Consider the following 18,952-nt stretch of genomic DNA (forward strand, 5'->3'; position numbering starts at 1 on the left):
GCATACATAGAGACACACATGCATGCATACACAGAGACACACGTGCATGCAGACACACAGATGCATGCATGCATACACAGACACACGTACATGCACACACATACATACAGACACATGCATGCATGCATACATAGAGACACACATGCATGCATACACAGAGACATGCATGCAGACACACAGACACATACATCAGTAGAAAGGCAGAGACTACCATGATTATATGAGAGTGGTTGTGGGGCAGGAGGGTGATGGGGATGGGGGAAGGGAGGAAGAATGCTGCAGCCCAGCCCAGAGGAGCAGCCCATCCAGGTGGAGCAGCCCAGCCCAGTGGAGCAGCCCAGCCAGGTGGAGCAGCCCAGCCAGGTGGAGCAGCCCAGCCCGGTGAAGCAGCCCAGCCAGGTGAAGCAGCCCATCCAGGTGGAGCAGCCCAGCCCGGTGGAGCAGCCCAGCCAGGTGGAGCAGCCCAGCCTGGTGGAGCATCATCCGGAGAAGAGGAGGGGATGGAGGGGTGGCTGTCCAACCTCTGCTTCCCACACTCCAACTGCTCCAGGGCCTGGTGATCTGTCACTGGGCCAGAGTAACTCTGGGACTGAGAGTTCTGTTAGGTGGTGAAGTCCAGCCCAACTGGACAACTGGATACCAGTGAGAAACTGCTGATTTAAGAAAAATAAAATGCTCTGGATTCCACCCTCAGCACCGCAAACCAACCAACGTAAATCAAATCAAATCAAGTGAGAAGAGCCACTCACTGTCTCTGCCCTGTGGCAGAGGCTTTCCCCGCCACCTACACACAACCACGGAGTTCAGATTTTAGAGAATGCTGTCAGTACCCTTGGAGTCCCTCCAGTGCCCATGGGGTTTGTTTTCACAGGAGGGTGCTGTGGGGACAGGGGCCCTATTTAGTGGAGGGGAGTGCTCTGGGTCGGGGCCCCATTTGCCTTATATCTGCTGAGTGCCTGCTGCTCTGCTCTAGGTGCTGGAGATGCGGCAGGGAATGGCGGAGTGTGCCTAGGAGTGGTGACGGCAGGTGACAAGCCAGTCACCAGGCAACTGTGTGTGCGGTCCTTGCGGATGGTCTGTTGAGAGTGTGTGTGCGTGTGTGTGTGTGTGTGTGTGTGTGCGTGTGCATGCCTGTGTGCACAGGGCCAGGTATATGATCAGATAGCACCTCTGGGCAGTGCTTCTCTGATCCTGCACTGTGACCCAGCAGGCACATACAGAGGATGTATAGGGGAGTCTGGGGCAGCGGGCAGATGTGGCATGGACATCTCCACTTGCAACTGAGAGATGCATAGTCTTTTTTCTTTAGCATTTGCTGTCACCATGCTGGTACCCAGGAGCAAGGCAAGCAAGCCTCGGATGGAGCCATACTGCCCACTTCCCCAGCACTGGGAACACAGTTTATCGTGAGTGTACAGAATCCCAGCACTCGGGAACACAGCCCTTTACTAGTCTCTTCTTGATGACAGGAATGCTATGCTTTCAGACCACACTAGATACGAGGCCTGTTGGTCCATGCATTTAGTTTCAGCACCTTGGAGATGGAGTTCAAGGCCAGCTTGGGATACATAATGAGAATTTCAAAAACCGTAAACCAAGCCAAATCTAGTGGCACAGGCCTGACATCTTAGGTTCTCAAATAAGCAAGAGGAGGATGAAAGTCTTGCGGTGTGCCTAGGTTAGAGAGTAGGTTGAAGGCCAGCCTGGGCAAACATCAAAAGTGAAAAGAGGGCTGGGGTGTGGCCCAGTGGTAGAGCACCTGCCTAGAATGTTGGAGACCCTGGTCCCTTACCAATACTGCAAAACAAAAGCCCAGCAATGAGAGGTCTGAGAAAAACCCAACCTCGAGGCATCGTAAAACACTGTGGCTCTCACTTCTGAAAAAAAAGCTGGTGGAGGCCACGGTGGGGGGAAAGAGCTTGATGAACAGGCGGGAGGACCATTGTTGGAGCTCCAGCGTCAGCAGAGAAGACAGGCATCGGGTGCACATCTGTACCCCAGCGCTGGGAGGAGGGCTGGAGGATCCCTGAGCTGAGTGATCTGTGCCCTCCAGTTCAGAGAGAGCCCGCTTCAGATGAACAATGGCGAGTGATTGTGGAAGACACCTGCATCTGCGTGCGCGCGCGGAAGCAGATGACCCCCTGTTAGACAGGCAGGACCCTGAGTATGCGCTGGGGATGTTGGCTTGGGAACTCCAGACAGGAAGGAGAGCTCTCTGAGCCTGTGGGACTGCGAGTAGCTTTTGTCTCTGTATGTTTATCTAAGTGTATTTTCTCATTAGGAAAACTAGAAAATTAATTTGTATTCATTCTGTAATAAATAATTAAAAGACACATTTACATAAGCCCAGAAAGGTATGAAAACAAATGTAAACAGGAGTTATTTATATCTGGGTGGTGGGATGTGATGATTTTTTTAAAAAATATGGATAATTAAAACCGTTACTTTTTTCTTTTGTTGTATGCTGGTTCGTTGGTTGGATTTGACACACAGTCTCTCCGTGGGCCAGGCTGGCCTGGAACTCACTATGTGGTTCAGGCTGGCTTTCACCTGGCACCATAGGTGCACAGCGCCATGCCAGCCGGCTTTACATTTCAGCCCTGGAAGGCTGGCCCCTGAGAGCATCTAGGCCCACGGGCCTTTCTGCTTTGGATCTCAGCTTTTAAGGCAGACCAGTAGACAGTGGAATGCAGAGCCTCTAACTGGTGACAGAGGAGAGTGTTTCATCCTTTGATGATGTCCATTCTGTGGCAGGAGGTCTGCCCTAGTGAGGGGCATAGACAGCCCAGCAGTCAGAGGGATGCAGACACAGATGTCAATTATTTCTGCCAGTTTGCTTCCTTGACGTCTAACTGCATCCCTCTAACTGCTCGTGAGGTGGACTTGGAGAAGAGAGTGACAGCCCCAAGAGCAGTGGTGGTGCTGGCTCTCAAGTTTCTCTGGTTCCCCCATCCTTGCTTCCCAGCCACTCAGAAAGGGCCTGGCCCCACCAGCCCTCCCCCGGGGTTTCCATTCTTCCCAGAGTCTAGCTCTCCAGGAGAGTTACGTGGGGCTGCTGCCCCCTCTGCTGAAGATGGACTGTCTGGGACCTTCTGTGAGGGGGTCCTCCTCTATTCTAGCGCACAGGAGGCTGGATCAAGCGTGTCACTGCAAGCTGGGGACAATCTGGGCTACAGAGCAGGCTTAAGGTCAGCCTGAACTATGGAAAGAGTTTCAGGACCAGTTGGAGATACAGAGTGAGACCCCGACCTTATCTCAAGCAAGCAAGCAAGCAAACAAACAAACCAATAATAAGAGAAAAACAAAACCCAAGAAACAACCAACAACAAAGTCCTCACTCGGGTGAGCCTGGTGTCTAATAACAGCTGCAGACATTTGGAAACAGTGGCCAGGGCACTACTGAGCATTCTGCAGCACTCAGGACAGCTCCACCTCAGCCCGAGGTGGGAGGCAGCTCCCAACAGCCGGCTTGGTTACCAGCACAGCACCAGCCCCACCGCAAGGGGCAGGCTGTGCACCAAACAAAGACAGCTAAAGTCACTTGCAGCCCCTACTAACTACTATGTCAGTGCCAGCCTAGGCCCCTTGGTCCCCTCATTCAATCAGCTAGCTCCCCAGGCCCCACTTTCTAGATAAGGTACTGAGGCTTGCTGGGAGTGCCCGTCTCAGGCCAAAAACTGCGAGGGTGAGGTGGTAGGACCTCTCCTGGCCACCTCAAGGCACCCTGTCCTGTGGAGTGAGGGCGTGGCAGGCACCCCAGGAAGATGCACACAGCCTGCGTGGAAGTACATGGCAAAGGTGGGCCGGGCGACGACGCGAGGAGCTGGTGCGCAGGCGCCAGGAACTCCAGGTTGCGAGGGATCGAGAGGGAGGCAGAGGCTTACGCCGCCTTTTGTACTCTGACCCACGGTCCAACCAGCGATGGAGGCGGACTCACCTGGATGCTGTTCTCTTGCAGGTTCAGGTAGCGGGTGTTGACAGGGATGCTGGCAGGCACCTCCGCCAGCTCCCTCCGTGTGCAGATCACCCTGCTGGCCTGGTTGCTGCAGGAGCAGGCTGCCGGGCAGGAGGTGGCTGGTGGGGACCCTCCTCCAGCAGCTGCGGTCACGGCCACACCGCCCCCACCGGCTCCCAGGGGTGGGGAGAAGAGCCACAGGAGCAGGAGAGCCCCGTGGGGCCAGGACATCCTACCAGGCGGCAGCAGGGGACACAGGGAACCACGGGTGTGGGCTTGCGCCATTCTCAATGTTCATACTCCGAGGGCACGCTGGGGGGCTGTGGGAGGAGAGAAGATGTTGGCCATTAAGTGTCAGGGACTCAGGTTGCTCGAAACTCTGCCAGAAGCCCCCACCCCTGCCCAGAACCAAAGATACAGGGACCTGGTCTGTCTGTGCTGGACCCATCTTCTCCTGGGCCATTCTGCAGAAAGAATAACTGAGGCCGACAGAGAACATTTGCACCCAAGGTCACTTGGTCAGTAAATGGCAAAGTCAGCTAGACTGAAACTTAGATGTTGCCAAGCCTGGGGGTGCAGGGCTGCTTTCTCAGGGGCTCAGGAGGCGAGGCAGGAACACTGAAAGTTCCAGACTAGCCTGAGCTAGAGAGTACATCTAAGGCCAGCCTGGGCACCACTGTAAGACCTTGTTCAAACCAAAAAGACGACATGTAGCTGAATGGAAGAGCACATTCCCAATGTCCAAGCCCTTGGCCCCATCACCAAAGCTTAATTTTTTTTTTTTAAAAAATTGTCTTTGCATTGATTTAAGTTAGACAGGTAAGTATGTAGGGATTGAGTGACAGACAGACAGAGGCAAAAGCTCTGCCAGGGTGAAGCACAAAGCTGACGGACTCCCATCACACCCAGGCACACCCCTGGGAGGCAGCCTCCCACCTCTCTGCCCCTCTCCTGATGTCTCCTCCCAGGTAAGACAGCACCAGTCCCAGGGCCCAGTGCTAGATTCCCTCCTTCCCACCCTGGACCATCCGTCACTCCTCTCGGGCCCTGTCCTGTCCTACTGTCCTAGACTTAGAGAGAGGTCAGGAGGTGGCTGGGTTCTGGGAGGAGGTGGACCCTGTGGCAGCGCAGTTGGAGACCACGGGCAGTCTTAAGATTGCAGGTGCTCCGAGGGAACAGCCTATGGCGGGATCTGTGCCAGCAACTGTCGCAGGATGGAGGCCGAGGGAGCTGACCGAGTGGGAAGGGGCAGTAGGGACCTCCATGTGTGTCAGTTGTCACTGCCCCCATCCAGCCAGTCCCCTGCTTTCCCTAACCTCAGGGGGGAGGGAGGCAGGCTAACCAAATGGCGCGCAGGAAGGATGGTACCTGCAGCCAGCACAGCAGGCGCCCTTTCAATGCATCAGCCACTCCTGCCTGTGGAAGGCGGAAGCTGCTAGGTTGTGTGCCAGGCCATCTCAAGGCCCACTGGGTGGCAGAGGGGGGTTTGCCCCTGCCTTCCAATGTCCCCCTCCACACAGTGTTCCCGAGTGCTCACACACATAGTCCCATGAGATTGGAAGGGGGTCCCCATAAACACGATACCCACCCACTCACACAAACAGCAGGGACAGACACACCCTCGCACATGGCCTCTCCAATCCATGGACACAGGGCTGCCCCCCCCCGCAGGTGTGCATGAGCACGCGCAAGCGCACGTACACACACACACACACACACACACACACACACACACACACACACTCCTGCAGCCTCCAAGATTTTAACCCAGATAGAAATGTGTGTGCCGCTGTGTGTTTGAGCAAGTGTGTGAGGGCAGGAAATGGAGTCAGAGATGGAGACAGAGAGACAATGAGAGATAGAGAGAGACAGACAAAAAGACAGGCAAAAACCGGGACAGAGATAGGCAGAGAGAGACCGTGACAGAGACCGTGACAAAGAGCTGAAACAGAATTAGACAAAAAGAGAGACGGACGGAGAGATGGACAGAGAGACTAAGCTGAGATAGCCCGGTACAGACACAGGGCCCCCCTGCCTCAGGGCCGGTCACCAGGCCCTGCCTGCACTGGCCTGTCTCAGCAGGGGCTGTGGGGTCTTTGTTCCCACATGTGTGGTCAGTGGTCTTTCTCCTCAGTCCACCCCGGGTCTACTGTCCCCACTTCCTGAGACTCTGTTATGACCAGCCCCTACCCTCTAAGCCTAGGAGCTGCTGCGGTGCTCACTGAGCCCACCATCCCCCAGGCCAGCACCCGGGTCTCCTCCCCCACCGAGACTTCTGCAGCAGCTCCCTCCTTCTCCTCCCGCCTCTCCTGCCACCACCTCCTTGCCCTTGTCTCCCTGCTCCTAGAGCAAACACACTGAGGGACACTCACCCTGGTGGCTTGGCTTCCGACGGCCTTCTCTCTGTGCCCCAGGCCCCCCCTCCGCATGTCTGCAGTTACCCCGAGGCCACCCCAGCTTCCTATTGCTTCCCGTTGAGCTTGTGCTGGGGGGGGGCGCAGGGGCTTTTTGGGTCTCCCTGCACCCCCCCCTCGTCTGTCGCCCTTCCCACCCTCTAGGGGAGCCTGGCCTTCTTCTCTTGACCACCACACTAGCAAGCCCTTGCTTCCTCCGGTCCTGTACCCCCCACCTAGTCCACCCCCCACACCAGCTTCCTTTCTCTCCACTCGCAGACCCAGCCTTGGCCCCTCTCCCCAGCTCCCCAACTCTGTCTTGCCTCCCTGAGGACAACCAGACCCCTCGTCTGTCTATCCTCCTCCTCCACTGCCCGGTCACCCTGTCATTGCGGGGAGCCTGGCTCGGTCAGGTTCCTACAGTCTGTCTGTCCTGTCCCTCTCCCAGCTCTGCTTCTCTCCCTTTCTCTGCGATTACGATTTCTAGTCACACGGCAGTGCAGAGCCCAGCTCGCTCCCTCCCCGCCCCCTCCCTTCTTCTTTCTCTCCTTCCAGCGGGGAGGGCGCTCCCTCCCTCTTTCCCTCCACCCTCACTCAACCCCCCCCTCCCGGCTAGCTCAGCCAGGGGGTGGCCTCCCCCTCCCCCGCTAATCAAAGGCTCCGTTATCTAATTAACCCGTTGGTTCTGGGCAGTCAGGGAAGGTCGGGGGAAGCGGGGGGAGGAAGGTTGGCGGCTGTGCTGCCAGGGGAGAGGGTTTTGGACTGTGCCAAGCTAGAGCCTCGTGGCACACACACACAGCAGCCTCAGCTGCAGAACCAGGCTGGGCCACATGGACTCCATGCCACTGGACCAAGATGTCCCTCCTGCATCCTCAGGGTCCATCCTGGGTCTAGGCACCCATGCGTCTGCTCTAGGACCCCCACTTCCTCATACAGTCTCTGATTTGACCCCGTTTCAATATATTACCCAATCTATGCCAGTCAACTTAGGCCCATATTACCATCACCCTGTCTTTCACTTGGGGCCAGCACTCATTCTTGCCACAAAGAAAGCTACCCCTGGTGCTCCTCATCTACCCCACCTCATCTACAGCCTGACAGCCACCTCCGGGTGCCCTCTGCAGAACAGGCTGGAAAGCTACTGCTTATCCACTTCATGTATCTCTTCATCTATCCATTCTTCCTTCCACCCTCCACACTACATTCATCTGCCCAACCACGTACCACCCACCCACCCACTCCCTCATCTGTGGATCCATCCATCCAATCCACACACCCACACTCTACTCATCTGTCATTCATTCTGTCCACTCTCCATACATCTATCCTTCCATCCACCTGTCTGCTCCTCTCTTTGTCCATCCATCATCCATCTGTAAATTCACTTATCTCTAAATCCATTCATCCATCCCTTTAGCTATCTCTCCATTCTTATCCATTTATTTGTTCATCCATGCATTTATATCTCTCTAACCATCTCTATATGCATGTATTCATCTATTTCCTATCATCCGTCCGTCAGTCCGTCCATCCATCCACCCATCCATCCACCCATCTATCCCTTTGTCTCTGCCTGTCTATCACCCCTCCATTTCCCCACCCTCTATCCTAAACCTGTTTCTGAAGCCCGTACTATGTGCCAGGCACCGAATCAGATGCCAACAAATGTTTATGCATGTGTACAAGGCTCAGCAAATGGAAGTAGTGCCACTTAGAGCTCTGGGAAGGGGCAGGGGCTCTGGGTTGGATCCCTGAATCTGCCTTTTCTTCCATCTGGCCTCAGTTTCTGAGTTCTGGTGTCCTCCACTGTGAGGATGCTAATACAGGTGACCTCCCGGAGTGGCTGGAGGTGGAAGAGTACTGATCATAGGCGCTCCTGTCTCCACACTAGAGAGCTCACGCGCAGCTAGCTCCTGAGCTGACCACCACCTCGATCTTCCTGGACTTCTGTTGTCCTTCACACTGTGTCTGGCTCCACAGGTGGCCAGAGGGACCCTGTCAACATAGCAGCCAAATCCCACCCCCTGCTGCTTAGGGCTCTCATACAGACATAGGTGAAGCGCCCACTCCTCAGTCCGCCTCTGCTTTGACCTCTCTAGGAGGGCTGAGCACCAGCCTGGGGGTTAGGGGCGGCTCTGTGGTTGCTCTTCCCTCTGCCTGCACCCTCTGCGATGTCGCATTCTCAGCAGACAATGCCCAGTACCTTTTCTTCCTCCCTCTGTAAGCTGCCACCTGACCTCTCCGACCACACCTACTGGAAAACACATTCACCGAGAGTGGCGGCCACATCTGCTTTGGTCTCTGGTTTTGAGACCTGTGATGGAGCCTGGTACGTTCAGCAAGTGCCAGGTGAGAGAAGGGATGGACACATTGCTGTGGACATTCGGCTGTGCACACTTTCTGGGTTATATCTCTGCTTCTTGTCACAGACACACCTGCCAACCAGTCCAGGTACACTGTAAGATTGCTCAAGTCAGACACACCAGCCTGGGACTTCCTCCCACCTGAGGTATTCACCTGTCTGCAAGAGGTCACTGCCTTTGGCTGAACACCTGTGTCCCATGTCTTTTCCTTCCCTCCCTGCCACAGTGCCACCTGGTTTGCTAGATCCCAATACATTTCTGTGCGATTATTATTCTCCAAACAACTTGTAACAGGGGAGTCTCGTCCTTGCTTAGAACCAGAACCTGCCCGTGGAGCTCCTTGCTGACCAAACTAGAGCAGCTGGAGCACAGGCCAGCTGCTTTTCCTGAGTGTGTACCTGAGCTGGTTCCAGGCACAGGCTCACCGCACACAGCAGCACCCCCAGGGTACATTACCAGCACAGACACCACACCCTTCTGCAGTGTTTCTTGAGGAAAAGGCTGTTCTTTGGGCAGCAGCCCTCTCAGAACTGCTGGCATCCCCATTCATAAACAGAGAAACTGAGGCCCGGATGGGTCTAGACACTGGCTCAACGTTGACTGTAGAGTTAAAAAGGAAGCTAGGCATAGAGGCACAGGCTTGTTATCCTAGCTCTGCAGAGGCTGAGTAGGAGAATGGCAAGTTCAAGGCCAGCCTGGGCAACTTAATGAGATTCTGCCTTTAAAGGGAAAAAAAAGAGGGCTGGGGGCATAGCTCAGCAGCAAAGCACCTGTCTAGAATACACCAGTGATGGGCTGGGGGTGTGGCTCAGTGGTAGAGCTCCTGCCTAGTCTGCAAAAAGTCCAAGGTTCCATTTCAAGTACTGCCAATGCGCGCGCCCGTGCACAAACAGGGACACACACACACACACACACACACACACACACACATATCTGGGATGAAAGTTCCATGGGTGACGTGCTTGTTGAGTTCCGTCGCCAGAATCCATGTAAAGAAGTTAGACTTGGTGATGTGTTTGTCACCCCAGGACTGAGTGGGTGGAGCCAGGATCCTTGTGCTTGCAGTCAGCCAGTCTAGCCAAATAGCTGAGCTCTGGGCCAATGGAAGACCTTGCTTTAAAACAAGGTGCATGGGGTTGATGAGGTGGCTTAGTGGGTAAAGCTGCCTGAAGCCTGCAACCTGCCTGGGGATCTGAGCTTGATGGAGGGGGACAGACTCCCGCAAGCTGTCCTCTGACTGCATGTGCACACGCACACAATGACAAACAAATGCTAAAAAAAAAAGAAAAAGAAAAACCAAAAACCAAACCAAAACTATAAAAAACTAAATCCACAGTGCGGATCTGAAGAACACTGAAGCTGCTGACCTCTGACCTCTGGCTTTCACAGGCTCTCTCTCTCTCTCTCTCTCTCTCTCTCTCTCTCTCTCTCACACACACACACACACACACACACACACACACACACACACACGACATCCAGGTTGTCCCAGAGTCCACCTACTTTGCTGGGCTGGCTTACTGACATGATCCTCGGGGAGTCATGGGACTCCAGAGACCACAGTGGCAGGTCCCCCAGAGGTCACTGGGGTGTAAGCCAGCCAAGGAGTCCACCAGTAGCCAGCTACAGCCCTCTCCATCCCTTTTAGTTCCGGGGTGCCCAGCACAGCCTGTTGGGGTCAGCCATGGTCCCACTTACAGATCTCAGAGGGTCTGAGACACTGGCTACGGCCAGGCAGGACTGTGACTAGGGACCATGCCCTGGCCAGGCCTTGAATGGGCAGATCCTGAGGAACAGAGAAGTCAGACAGCTGAGCTGGATGGAGTGGGGCCGAGGACAGAGACTAGAGATTCCTAGAGTCAGGTGCTCAAACAAGGTGTTAAGCCCTCGACACCGCTGCCGCCCAGCCCAGCTCAGGGACATGTCTTGGGCACAGTGCCTGAGAGGATTCAGGCAGATGGCAGATCGGAACTCGGGGGCCCAGGAGAGGCGGGGTGAGGAGAAGAGGGAGGCAGGAAGCACCTGTCGGTCACACTCCGGGAGTCAGGTGAAGACAAGAGAGGAACCTGCTGTGTGGTAGCGAGAGGGGTGGAGCCAGAGCTAAAGGACAGGTGGGCGGAGAGGTGGCACAGACGGGACAGCGGAACACGTCTTCCTAGATAGCACTCACAAGCAAGGCTGGGGCGGGGCAGAGGTGTGGGCTCAGGGCGGGAGGAAATAAATCTGTCCCTCTCAGCCACTGCATGTCCCGTCCCCAGGGCTCTCCACACAGCCCTGAGCATTGGTGTTGGGAGCCCAGGGCCACTCAGGTGTCCCCAGCACAGCTAGTGTCCCCATCACACAGTGATGGCTAGTCTGCAGCAGGAGCTGTCTTCCCCTCAGATAGCCATGGCAGTGGGCCTGGCTTTGCCCTGCCTTCTCCCAGCCTTGAGCTATGATCTGCCCCAACTCTGCTGTCTATTCTGGTGACATGTCACCAAGCCTCTATATGTAGCAATTTCCTGGTCTTGCATCTGTCTGACTCCTACGAGAAGGTGACAGGGAGCAGATCTCTGACCTCTCCTCTCATGCTGGCATCTGGGTTCACACCACTGAGCACACAGGGCAGAGGTACACCACACTGACTCACACGAAAGTATGAGCCAGTGGTGTCAAGAGTGTGCAGGAGTCTCCTCCAGTCAGGTAGGGCTGTCCCAGCAGAAGCCTGGAGACCCAGGGCACAAGCCAGGAGGCGGTGATGGAAGGAGGGCATGTCAGGTGGAAGGACCCAGGCGTGCAGAGGGACATGGTGTGTGCGTGTTGTTCACACACTACTCTCGTCTGTGGAGCCCAGCTCGGGTGCAGAGGTAATGAAGGAGGTGGGGGTGCTGGCTTCCTTCATCCCAAGCAGGCTACTGGGAACCATTACAGGAAGGGACAGGTAACTGAGCCCTGGGGGACATCTCTTCTGCCTAGAAGTCAGAGCTGAGGCAAGGGGAAGAGGGGGCTGTGTCTAGAGCTGAAGTGACAGGGGGGGTGAAGGACGAAAAGACAGTAAACAAGCAAAACCAGCAGAACCAAGAGGCAGTAGAGGCGAGGAATGGGAGAACCATCAGGGAGATGCACAGGGCATGCAGCTGCGCAAGGATAGAGACATAACCCTAGGCCCAGCCTTTTCTGCGCTGGGCAGTTGGGACACACAGCCCAGCAGAGGCAAGAGACTCAGAAAAGGAAGATGAAGCCTGAGTTTGTTGGTTCAAACCTGACCTTAGCACTCAGGAGGTGGAGGCAGAGATTTCTCTGAGTTCCAGGCCAATCTTGGTTGTACAGCAAGATCCTGTCTCAACACTTTGTAAATAAGAAACAACAAACAAACAGACTGGGGGTGTGGCTCGGTTGGAGGGCGCTTACCTAGCGGTCAGGAGCCAGTCTGTTCGGTCTGAATAAACCACACAGGGAGGCGTGGCACACGCTTGGGAAGGAGAGGCTCGAGGGTCAGGAGTTCAAGGTCATTCTCAGCTCTACAGGCTGTGTAAAGCCAGTGTGGATTGCTTGAGACCTGCCTCAAAATAACAGCAAAAAGAAAAAAATGTAGCAGGCTCTTGCCCTGGGCTGCCATCAATCTGGCCTTGCTGTCCCCCCCCCCCCCCACTGCCTCTCCTGGGCGTGAATGAGCAGTTCCCTGTGACAGAGATCTGGAGGTTAGGGATGGGGACTCAGCAGCAAGGCAGGGACCTACCACCTACGGAGCAGGGCAACGTATAAAAATTTTATAAAAATCCTATCACAGCCCTGTCCCATAGAGTTCTGGGGTAACAGAAAGGTCCCAGCTCCATGATGGAACCCAGGGGCCACCAACCACAGCTGGCCACTGTGACTGCAGGCTGAGCTTCAGTTTGAAATTCTCCTGCCTCAGCCTTCTGTGTGCCATGATGATGGGTGTATGTTACCACACCCGGCCTGAGTTTGTCATCCAACTGAGGAGGATTTAAATGTCAGTGGCCACATGTGGTAGCAGGAAAGATGGCTTGGTGTGGCCGACCATGGTGGGACATGGTCTCCTGTAGGGCAGAGCCACAACAGCCCAGTTTGCTGTCATTCTGAAGCCTGGTGGTGTGGCCAATCTGTTTGTGGACACCCACACACAAGCGGGTCAAGACTTCCAGACCCCTCTTCCTTTGATAGGAAATGATTACACCTGAAGCTTGGCAGGAAAGGCCACTGAAAGCATGGCTATTGCTGAGACCTGAGCAGGTGGTCTGGACAGTCTCTTGAGAAGGCTACTGGGCCTGTTTCTGGGTTATGCGCTCGTATTATCTGTGGAGTGCTGTGCCTAGCAGCTTGCTGGGCTGCTCCATATCCTGTCATCAACGTTTGTCAGGCAAGAGGACTGCAGGTTTGAGTCAAACTTGTCTCAAAGAGAAGGACAGACCAGTCAGGAAAGTCCTAAAGTCATGAGAGCCACAGCAGACTTTTCCAGACACACATGAGTATCCCAACAGCCTGGGGCTCCTCCATGCAGGCTCCAAGGATGAGGGTTCTGTGTTTCCTAAAATGGCAGCCAGAGGCCATCAGTATCCCACACCCCCTACTATCCACACCTGTGAGAGGAAGAATGAAGCCCCCACCCCCTGTCCAGGACAATGGGAGGCTGTGGCTCAGTGTAGGCTGTGTTTGAACTTAACCTGCCACCATGTGTCCTTGGAAAGGGGTGGACCAAGGCCTTACCTGTTCACAGGGGACATCCTATTTCTTCAGTGGCCTCCTGATAAGACCTGTTTGTAAGTAAACACCTTCCTCCATCTCTTAGACTGTGTCCTGGGAGGGAGAGGGGGTGTGTAGGAGCCGGATGGAGCCCAGACTTAGTGATCCCTCCCTGACAATCTATAAAGATGACACTGTTTGGTGGACATTCAAGACGACAGGTGCAGTGCAGGCCCTCGATGATGGCTTCATTCAAACGTACCATTCATATCTATTTCTTTATTTAGGTCTTACTACGTGACCCAGGCTCATGGCAATCTCCCTGCCTTAGACTCTTGGAAAAGTGAAGACTCTCGCTGGGGAGAAAGACAGCTTTCCCTCATTCCACGACTAGGGCCTTGGCCCGTAGGTAATTCCATTATTTCCAAATGAGCAGAACTCCATTTGTTGGAGAGTGGATCCCCTGGAACACAGTCCGGGTCTCCTTCCTACAAGAGACCCCCAACACACAGACTGTCAAAGCTCAAACCGCCACCACGACAATCAGCCCGAGCATCCAGCCCTCTGTAAATCAGTTCCTGAGATCTAATGCCCTTTTCTGACTCCTTAGGCACCAGATAGGAATGTGGACATACATGCAGACAAAACATACACACGTGACTCTTAAAAAAGTATTAAACACTAAGAATTGACCTCAGGGCTTCTTGCCTATAGGCAAGCATTTTACCACTAAGCCACACCCCCAGCTTCACTCACTGGTAGATTCTAGACAGGTATTCCACTGTTGAGTCATGCCCCCACTGGTAGATTCTAGGTAGATGCTCTTACCACTGAGCCACACCCCAGTCCCTCACTGGGGGATTCTAGGCAGGGGCTCTACCATGAAGCCATACCCAGCCCCTCACTGGGGGATTCTAGGCAGGGGCTCTACCATGAAGCCATGGCCTCAGAACACTCTAGGTACTTGTTTTACCACTGAGCTATGCCCCAGTCCTCTTTTTAATTTTTTTCAGGATTAATTTTTACTATTTTGTTTTGCCCACATGTAAGTCTGTGTACTACACTCATGCTTGGTGCCCAAGGAGGTGGTAAGCCTCAACGTGAGTGCTGGGAATCAAATCTAGGTCCTTTGCAAACACAAGACATGCTCTTAACCACTGAACCAGCTCTCCAGCTCAAAGAAGGGGATATATTTGTTTTGATTTTGTTTTAGTTTTGGAGACTGAATTCCTCAAACTCAGAGATCTGCCTGCCTCTGTTTCCCAAGTGCTGGGATTAAAGGGTGCACCGTCCATTCAGCCCCTCCCCTTTTTTGTTATCTTGAGACAGGGTCTTGCTAAGTGGTCTAGACTAGTTTTGAATTTGTTATCCTCCCCTCTCAGCCTCCCAAGTGGCTGAGATGACCGGTCAGTGCCACCAGGCCAGGGTAAGATTCTTAATGTCTTTTTAGAAGTCCAAATGTCCACGACTTTCCCAACTCTGGGCCTCCGATCTGCTGTGTAAAGCAGCTGACATGGCAGTCTGCAGGGTAGGGGAGGCCACTGGGAGAAGGCATCTCGTATGTATGGGCTCCAGTTTCTCCTGTCAGACTTGACGTGATGGCAGTGTCTCCCTTCTAGGGTTACTACAAGAAGTGGAGGGAATCCCCATGAATCTTGGCACAGGGCTGGCTCTGGAGGCGCCCCCGAATGCTGCTATGACTACACCAGGCTCCTGTCCTAGCCAGGCAAGAGCAGGCCAGCTTCCTTCTGCTCCTCCCCCAGCGCCCCCATGGAGCTTCCCACTTTCCCCGCAGAGTCTAGACAAGAACTCCCTCTGGGACTAAGCTCACAAAGCTAGGACCTTGCTGCTGCTCCAGCTCCTCACAGCTCTGGGATGGGCTCCTGCCTGTTCTATACCACAGCCCTCCTTGCCCATCTCTAGGTCTTTGCAGCCCTTTCATCCCCACCTACCATGACAACAGCCTAGTGTGTGTTTCCAGGCAACAAGGGGCATCCTGCCACTGTAGTTAACTCTTTTGCCATCCTCTGTCTGGCAAAACCACCCTAGCCTCAGGACCAGGAAATGAAGGCAAAAGGCTTCTTCTCAGCAGGGAGGGAGAATCCTGAAGCTTTAACCTAAGCATATGTTCCCTATAGGGCTCCAGAGAGAACATGAGGGAACTAATACAGGCTGGCTATGGTCATCCCAGCAAAGGGCCCAGCATCTGCCTCCTGACCTAGCGGTGATACCAAGTGACAATCTTCCTGTGTCCCCAGACCTCCTGTTCTCCAATCCCACTCAAAGATACAGTTATCCGCCAGGCGGTGGTGGCGCACGCCTTTAATCCCAGCACTGGGGAGGCAGAGGCAGGCGGATCTTTGTGAGTTCGAGACCAGCCTGGTCTACAGAGCTAGTTCCAGGACAGGCTCCAAAACCACAGAGAAACCCTGTCTCGAAAAACCAAAAAAAAAAAAAAAAAAAAAAAAAAGATACAGTTATCTTTTGCCCCAGGGAAGCCTCACTTGCCACTGGCGTGAGCTGACACAGGAAACAGGAGTGCTGGGTGTGCGGCTGGTGCCCTATTGGCAGTCAGTGGAGGAAGGGAGATCATAAACGACATGGTAGCTTCTTGCAGGCTCCAGGCAGGTCCCAACCTTGGGAACATGCACGTGGGCTCTTGTCCAGTTAAGGGACTCCTCCTGCCCTTGGCACAGGAGGTGGCAGCTTCTTTCCCTGCCCCAGCACTTCCCTCTCTTGCTCTTTAAGCACCTGTTGTTTGGGGATAGTCTCACTACACAGTCCTGCCTAGCTTGTCATAGGTGCACCACCCTCCTGGCCAGGCCCAGGGACAAGTCAGGGACTTGGGAGACCCCGGAAAGGAAGCAGAAATGGGGGCTGGACCTCCCAGTGCTGGCACCAGGAAAGGCTGACAGGTATCCAGGAAGGGGCCAGCCCCTGGAAAGCGCAGATAGATGGAGGCAAGGTGATGCCTAAAACCTATCTGAGAAGATGGGGTGGTCACTGAGAAGATATGGAGGCCACTGATGCTGGGGGAGGAGGCCCTGGCTGGAAAGCAGAGTCCAAGCCTGAGCCAGGGCATCCATACAAGAGGCCACACAGAGCGTCCTCTGCAGCAGAGCAGCTTCCACGTGGACTCTGATGTTGCGCCTGCGCTCTGCCTGCCAGCTGTTAGGGGCCCTTGGAGCCTGAGGTCTCACTTCCACTGTCCTCTGGGGTGACAGATCTTGGCAGAGCTCCCTCCTGGCTTCTGGGGTTTTGAGGGGCACCTGCTGCCGTCTCCCTGGCCCTGGTGTCCCTCTAGCAGTGACACCCTCCCTTTAATTGCACCCACTGCCACAGTGTGGACAGTGGGGTTACTCATCTCTACAGTTGCTGTGGGTGGGGCCGGTTTCAGGGCCTCCTTCTCTGTCTCACAGGAGGGCCTCTGCCTTTGTCCTTCCTCCAGGGCTCTGTGAGCACAGGCTTCCAAGTGTGGGGACGTCTTTCCTGGTGTGTGTGGTGACTGCACACTTTCCTCTGGGCTGATTTGGACTTCTCTCTGCTTCTGGGTGGCAGAATGCTTTCTAGTTCTAGCAGAGGGGTTCATGGGTCTCTCAGTCTCCCTGAGTCTGTGGTTCTGGGTCTCTGTGCTGGCTCAGTGGGAATCTGTATCCCTTTCCATCTCCCAAATGAATTTTCCCATAAGGGAAATTAACCCTTTGTGGTGTGTGTGTGCGCGCGCGCATGTGTGCATGCGTGTGTGTGTGTGTGTGTGTGTGAGAGAGAGAGAGAGAGAGAGAGAGAGAGAGAGAGAGAGAGGAAGGGAGGGAGGGAGGGAGGGAGGGAGAGAGAGAGAGAGAGAGAGAGAGAGAGAGAGAGAGAGATATTCCGTGCAATAAACTCTTCTATGTGTGTCTGTATGGAAGTCATTCCTCACTCTGACTCTGACTCTCTGTCTCTGTACTCCCTTTTGAATGTCTCCCAACAGTCTCTTTTTGGTTTCCCTCTTCTGTGTGTATTTGAATAATCAGGTGGCTGAGGACCAGAAGGAATCAGAGAAGGCCCAGGGAGAGGAGGCGGCAGGTGGGAAGGGGAAGAGGAAGCCAAGAAATGCAGCAGTGAGCACGGAATAGATGCTCCAAGGAGAGCAAGGAGGGAGACCCAGCAGGCCAAGGTCTTGGCGGGGAGGAGCCCTGGGAGGGGTGCTGACCGCTGCCTGGATCGGCTACTACCAGCTGCCACTGTAGCCCAGAGTTCCTGTCTGGCGCTGCGCGGCTGGACTTGGGATGTGAGGCGCATAGCAATGGGTGGTGGTGTAGAGGGAGGCGGGGCAGCAGTTCCCAGCTGGGGAGGGGGCTAGGGGCACCCAAGCTCCTCTACTGCCCAGCTGGGGTGCTCCCCGGGAGGATTCCCCAGCCTAGGGAAAGTCACCCGAAGCTGCAGGGCAAGGAAGGGCCAGAGGTGGAAGCTCCTAGAGAGGAAAGGGTGCTCAAGAACGTTGAGGGACTCAGAATCTAGCGGGGAGGCTGGTTGGTCCCCTGGCCCAAGAGGTGAGTCCGGGGAAACTGAGCACGGAGACCAGGGAGGGATCCTGGACCGAGCCTGAGCCTTTGGCCTAGGATTGACACCTTGAAGGAAGGAGAGGGTTCTGGAGAGAGAGAATATGAGGTCTAGCGGTGGGTGGGATCTGAGTACCCTGCCTGTGAGGAGACCGGAAGACAGACTTTTGGGGGAAGAAGGGCCACAGAATGGGGCTTCCAAAAGATCTGGGTTGAGGAGCCTGCCAGCAAGGTTAGGGGCTTATGGCAAAGAGAAGAATGGGGCCTAGAAGAGCACAGGCCCAGCTGGGTCTCCAGGAAGGAGGGTGGAGGGACGCCGGGGGTAGAGGGTCGGAGATGGGCCGGATAAGGGGAAGTTAGAAGGCCTCGGAAGAACAGGTGTGATGGAAGCCAGCAGTGACTGGGGAGGTCCCCTCGAGAGAGAGAATAGCGCCGAGCAAGCAAGGGTCCCAGGGAGACGTGTGCGAGGACCGCAGATTTGAGGACCGATGCCGGTCAAGGAAAAGGGGTTCCTGAGCGGAGGGAGGAGCAGACTTGTAGTCAGAGGGAGGAGGATCGTTGATGGGGAGTGGGATCTGAGGCTGCCTCTCTCTCCAATCACCCCCTCTTGGCTTTCCCATGTTCACTTCCCAAACTCCCCGGTTCTCCCCGGTTGCCACGGCAACCGCTCCTGCCAGGCACGGTCACCAAGGAAACCCCGTGCCCGCCTCTCCCCCTCCCCATCGCCCGCACGCCCCCCGGCGGCGGGGAGGAGGGCGTGGGGGAGCAGACTCCCGCCCCGGGCCGCAGCCGGGCAGCCAGCTGCGGTCGCCCAGCCTGGGGCTCCGGTCCAGGTCCCAGCCCGCATCCCAGGTCTGCGTCTCCATCCCATCCGGCCCCATCCTGGATCCGCGTCCCTATCCAACCCGGCCCCCTGTCTTGCCTCAACCCCGCGCGCTGCGCGCTGCGCTCCGACTCACCGCGGGCTCCGGGCTCCCGGCGAGGGGCGGCATGCCCCGCGGGGTCCGCTCGGGGCGC

The 18,952-nt window shown here is 55.3% G+C and overlaps 1 protein-coding gene across 2 annotated transcripts in view; it reads right to left on the reverse strand.

Annotated features, from left to right (window-relative positions):
* Positions 1-18,946, reverse strand: part of Lrrc4b (leucine rich repeat containing 4B) — a 32,398-nt gene extending 13,452 nt beyond the window's left edge. Inside the window, exons 1-2 of one of the 2 annotated variants that reach the window (XM_005366877.2) lie at positions 18,895-18,946; positions 3,938-4,275 (exon numbers count right to left, since the gene is read on the reverse strand). In XM_005366877.2, coding sequence (XP_005366934.1) covers positions 3,938-4,240 — 303 coding nt within the window. In that variant the 5' untranslated portion in view covers positions 4,241-4,275; positions 18,895-18,946. Of the gene's footprint in view, positions 1-3,937; positions 4,276-6,327; positions 6,845-18,894 lie in introns of those variants that run through there. The other variant, XM_005366876.3, reaches the window with a different exon arrangement.
* Positions 18,947-18,952: the final 6 nt, after the last annotated feature.

Source organism: Microtus ochrogaster, unplaced genomic scaffold, assembly GCF_000317375.1.
Source record: "Microtus ochrogaster isolate Prairie Vole_2 unplaced genomic scaffold, MicOch1.0 UNK14, whole genome shotgun sequence".
NCBI classification, from domain to species: Eukaryota; Metazoa; Chordata; class Mammalia; order Rodentia; family Cricetidae; genus Microtus; species Microtus ochrogaster.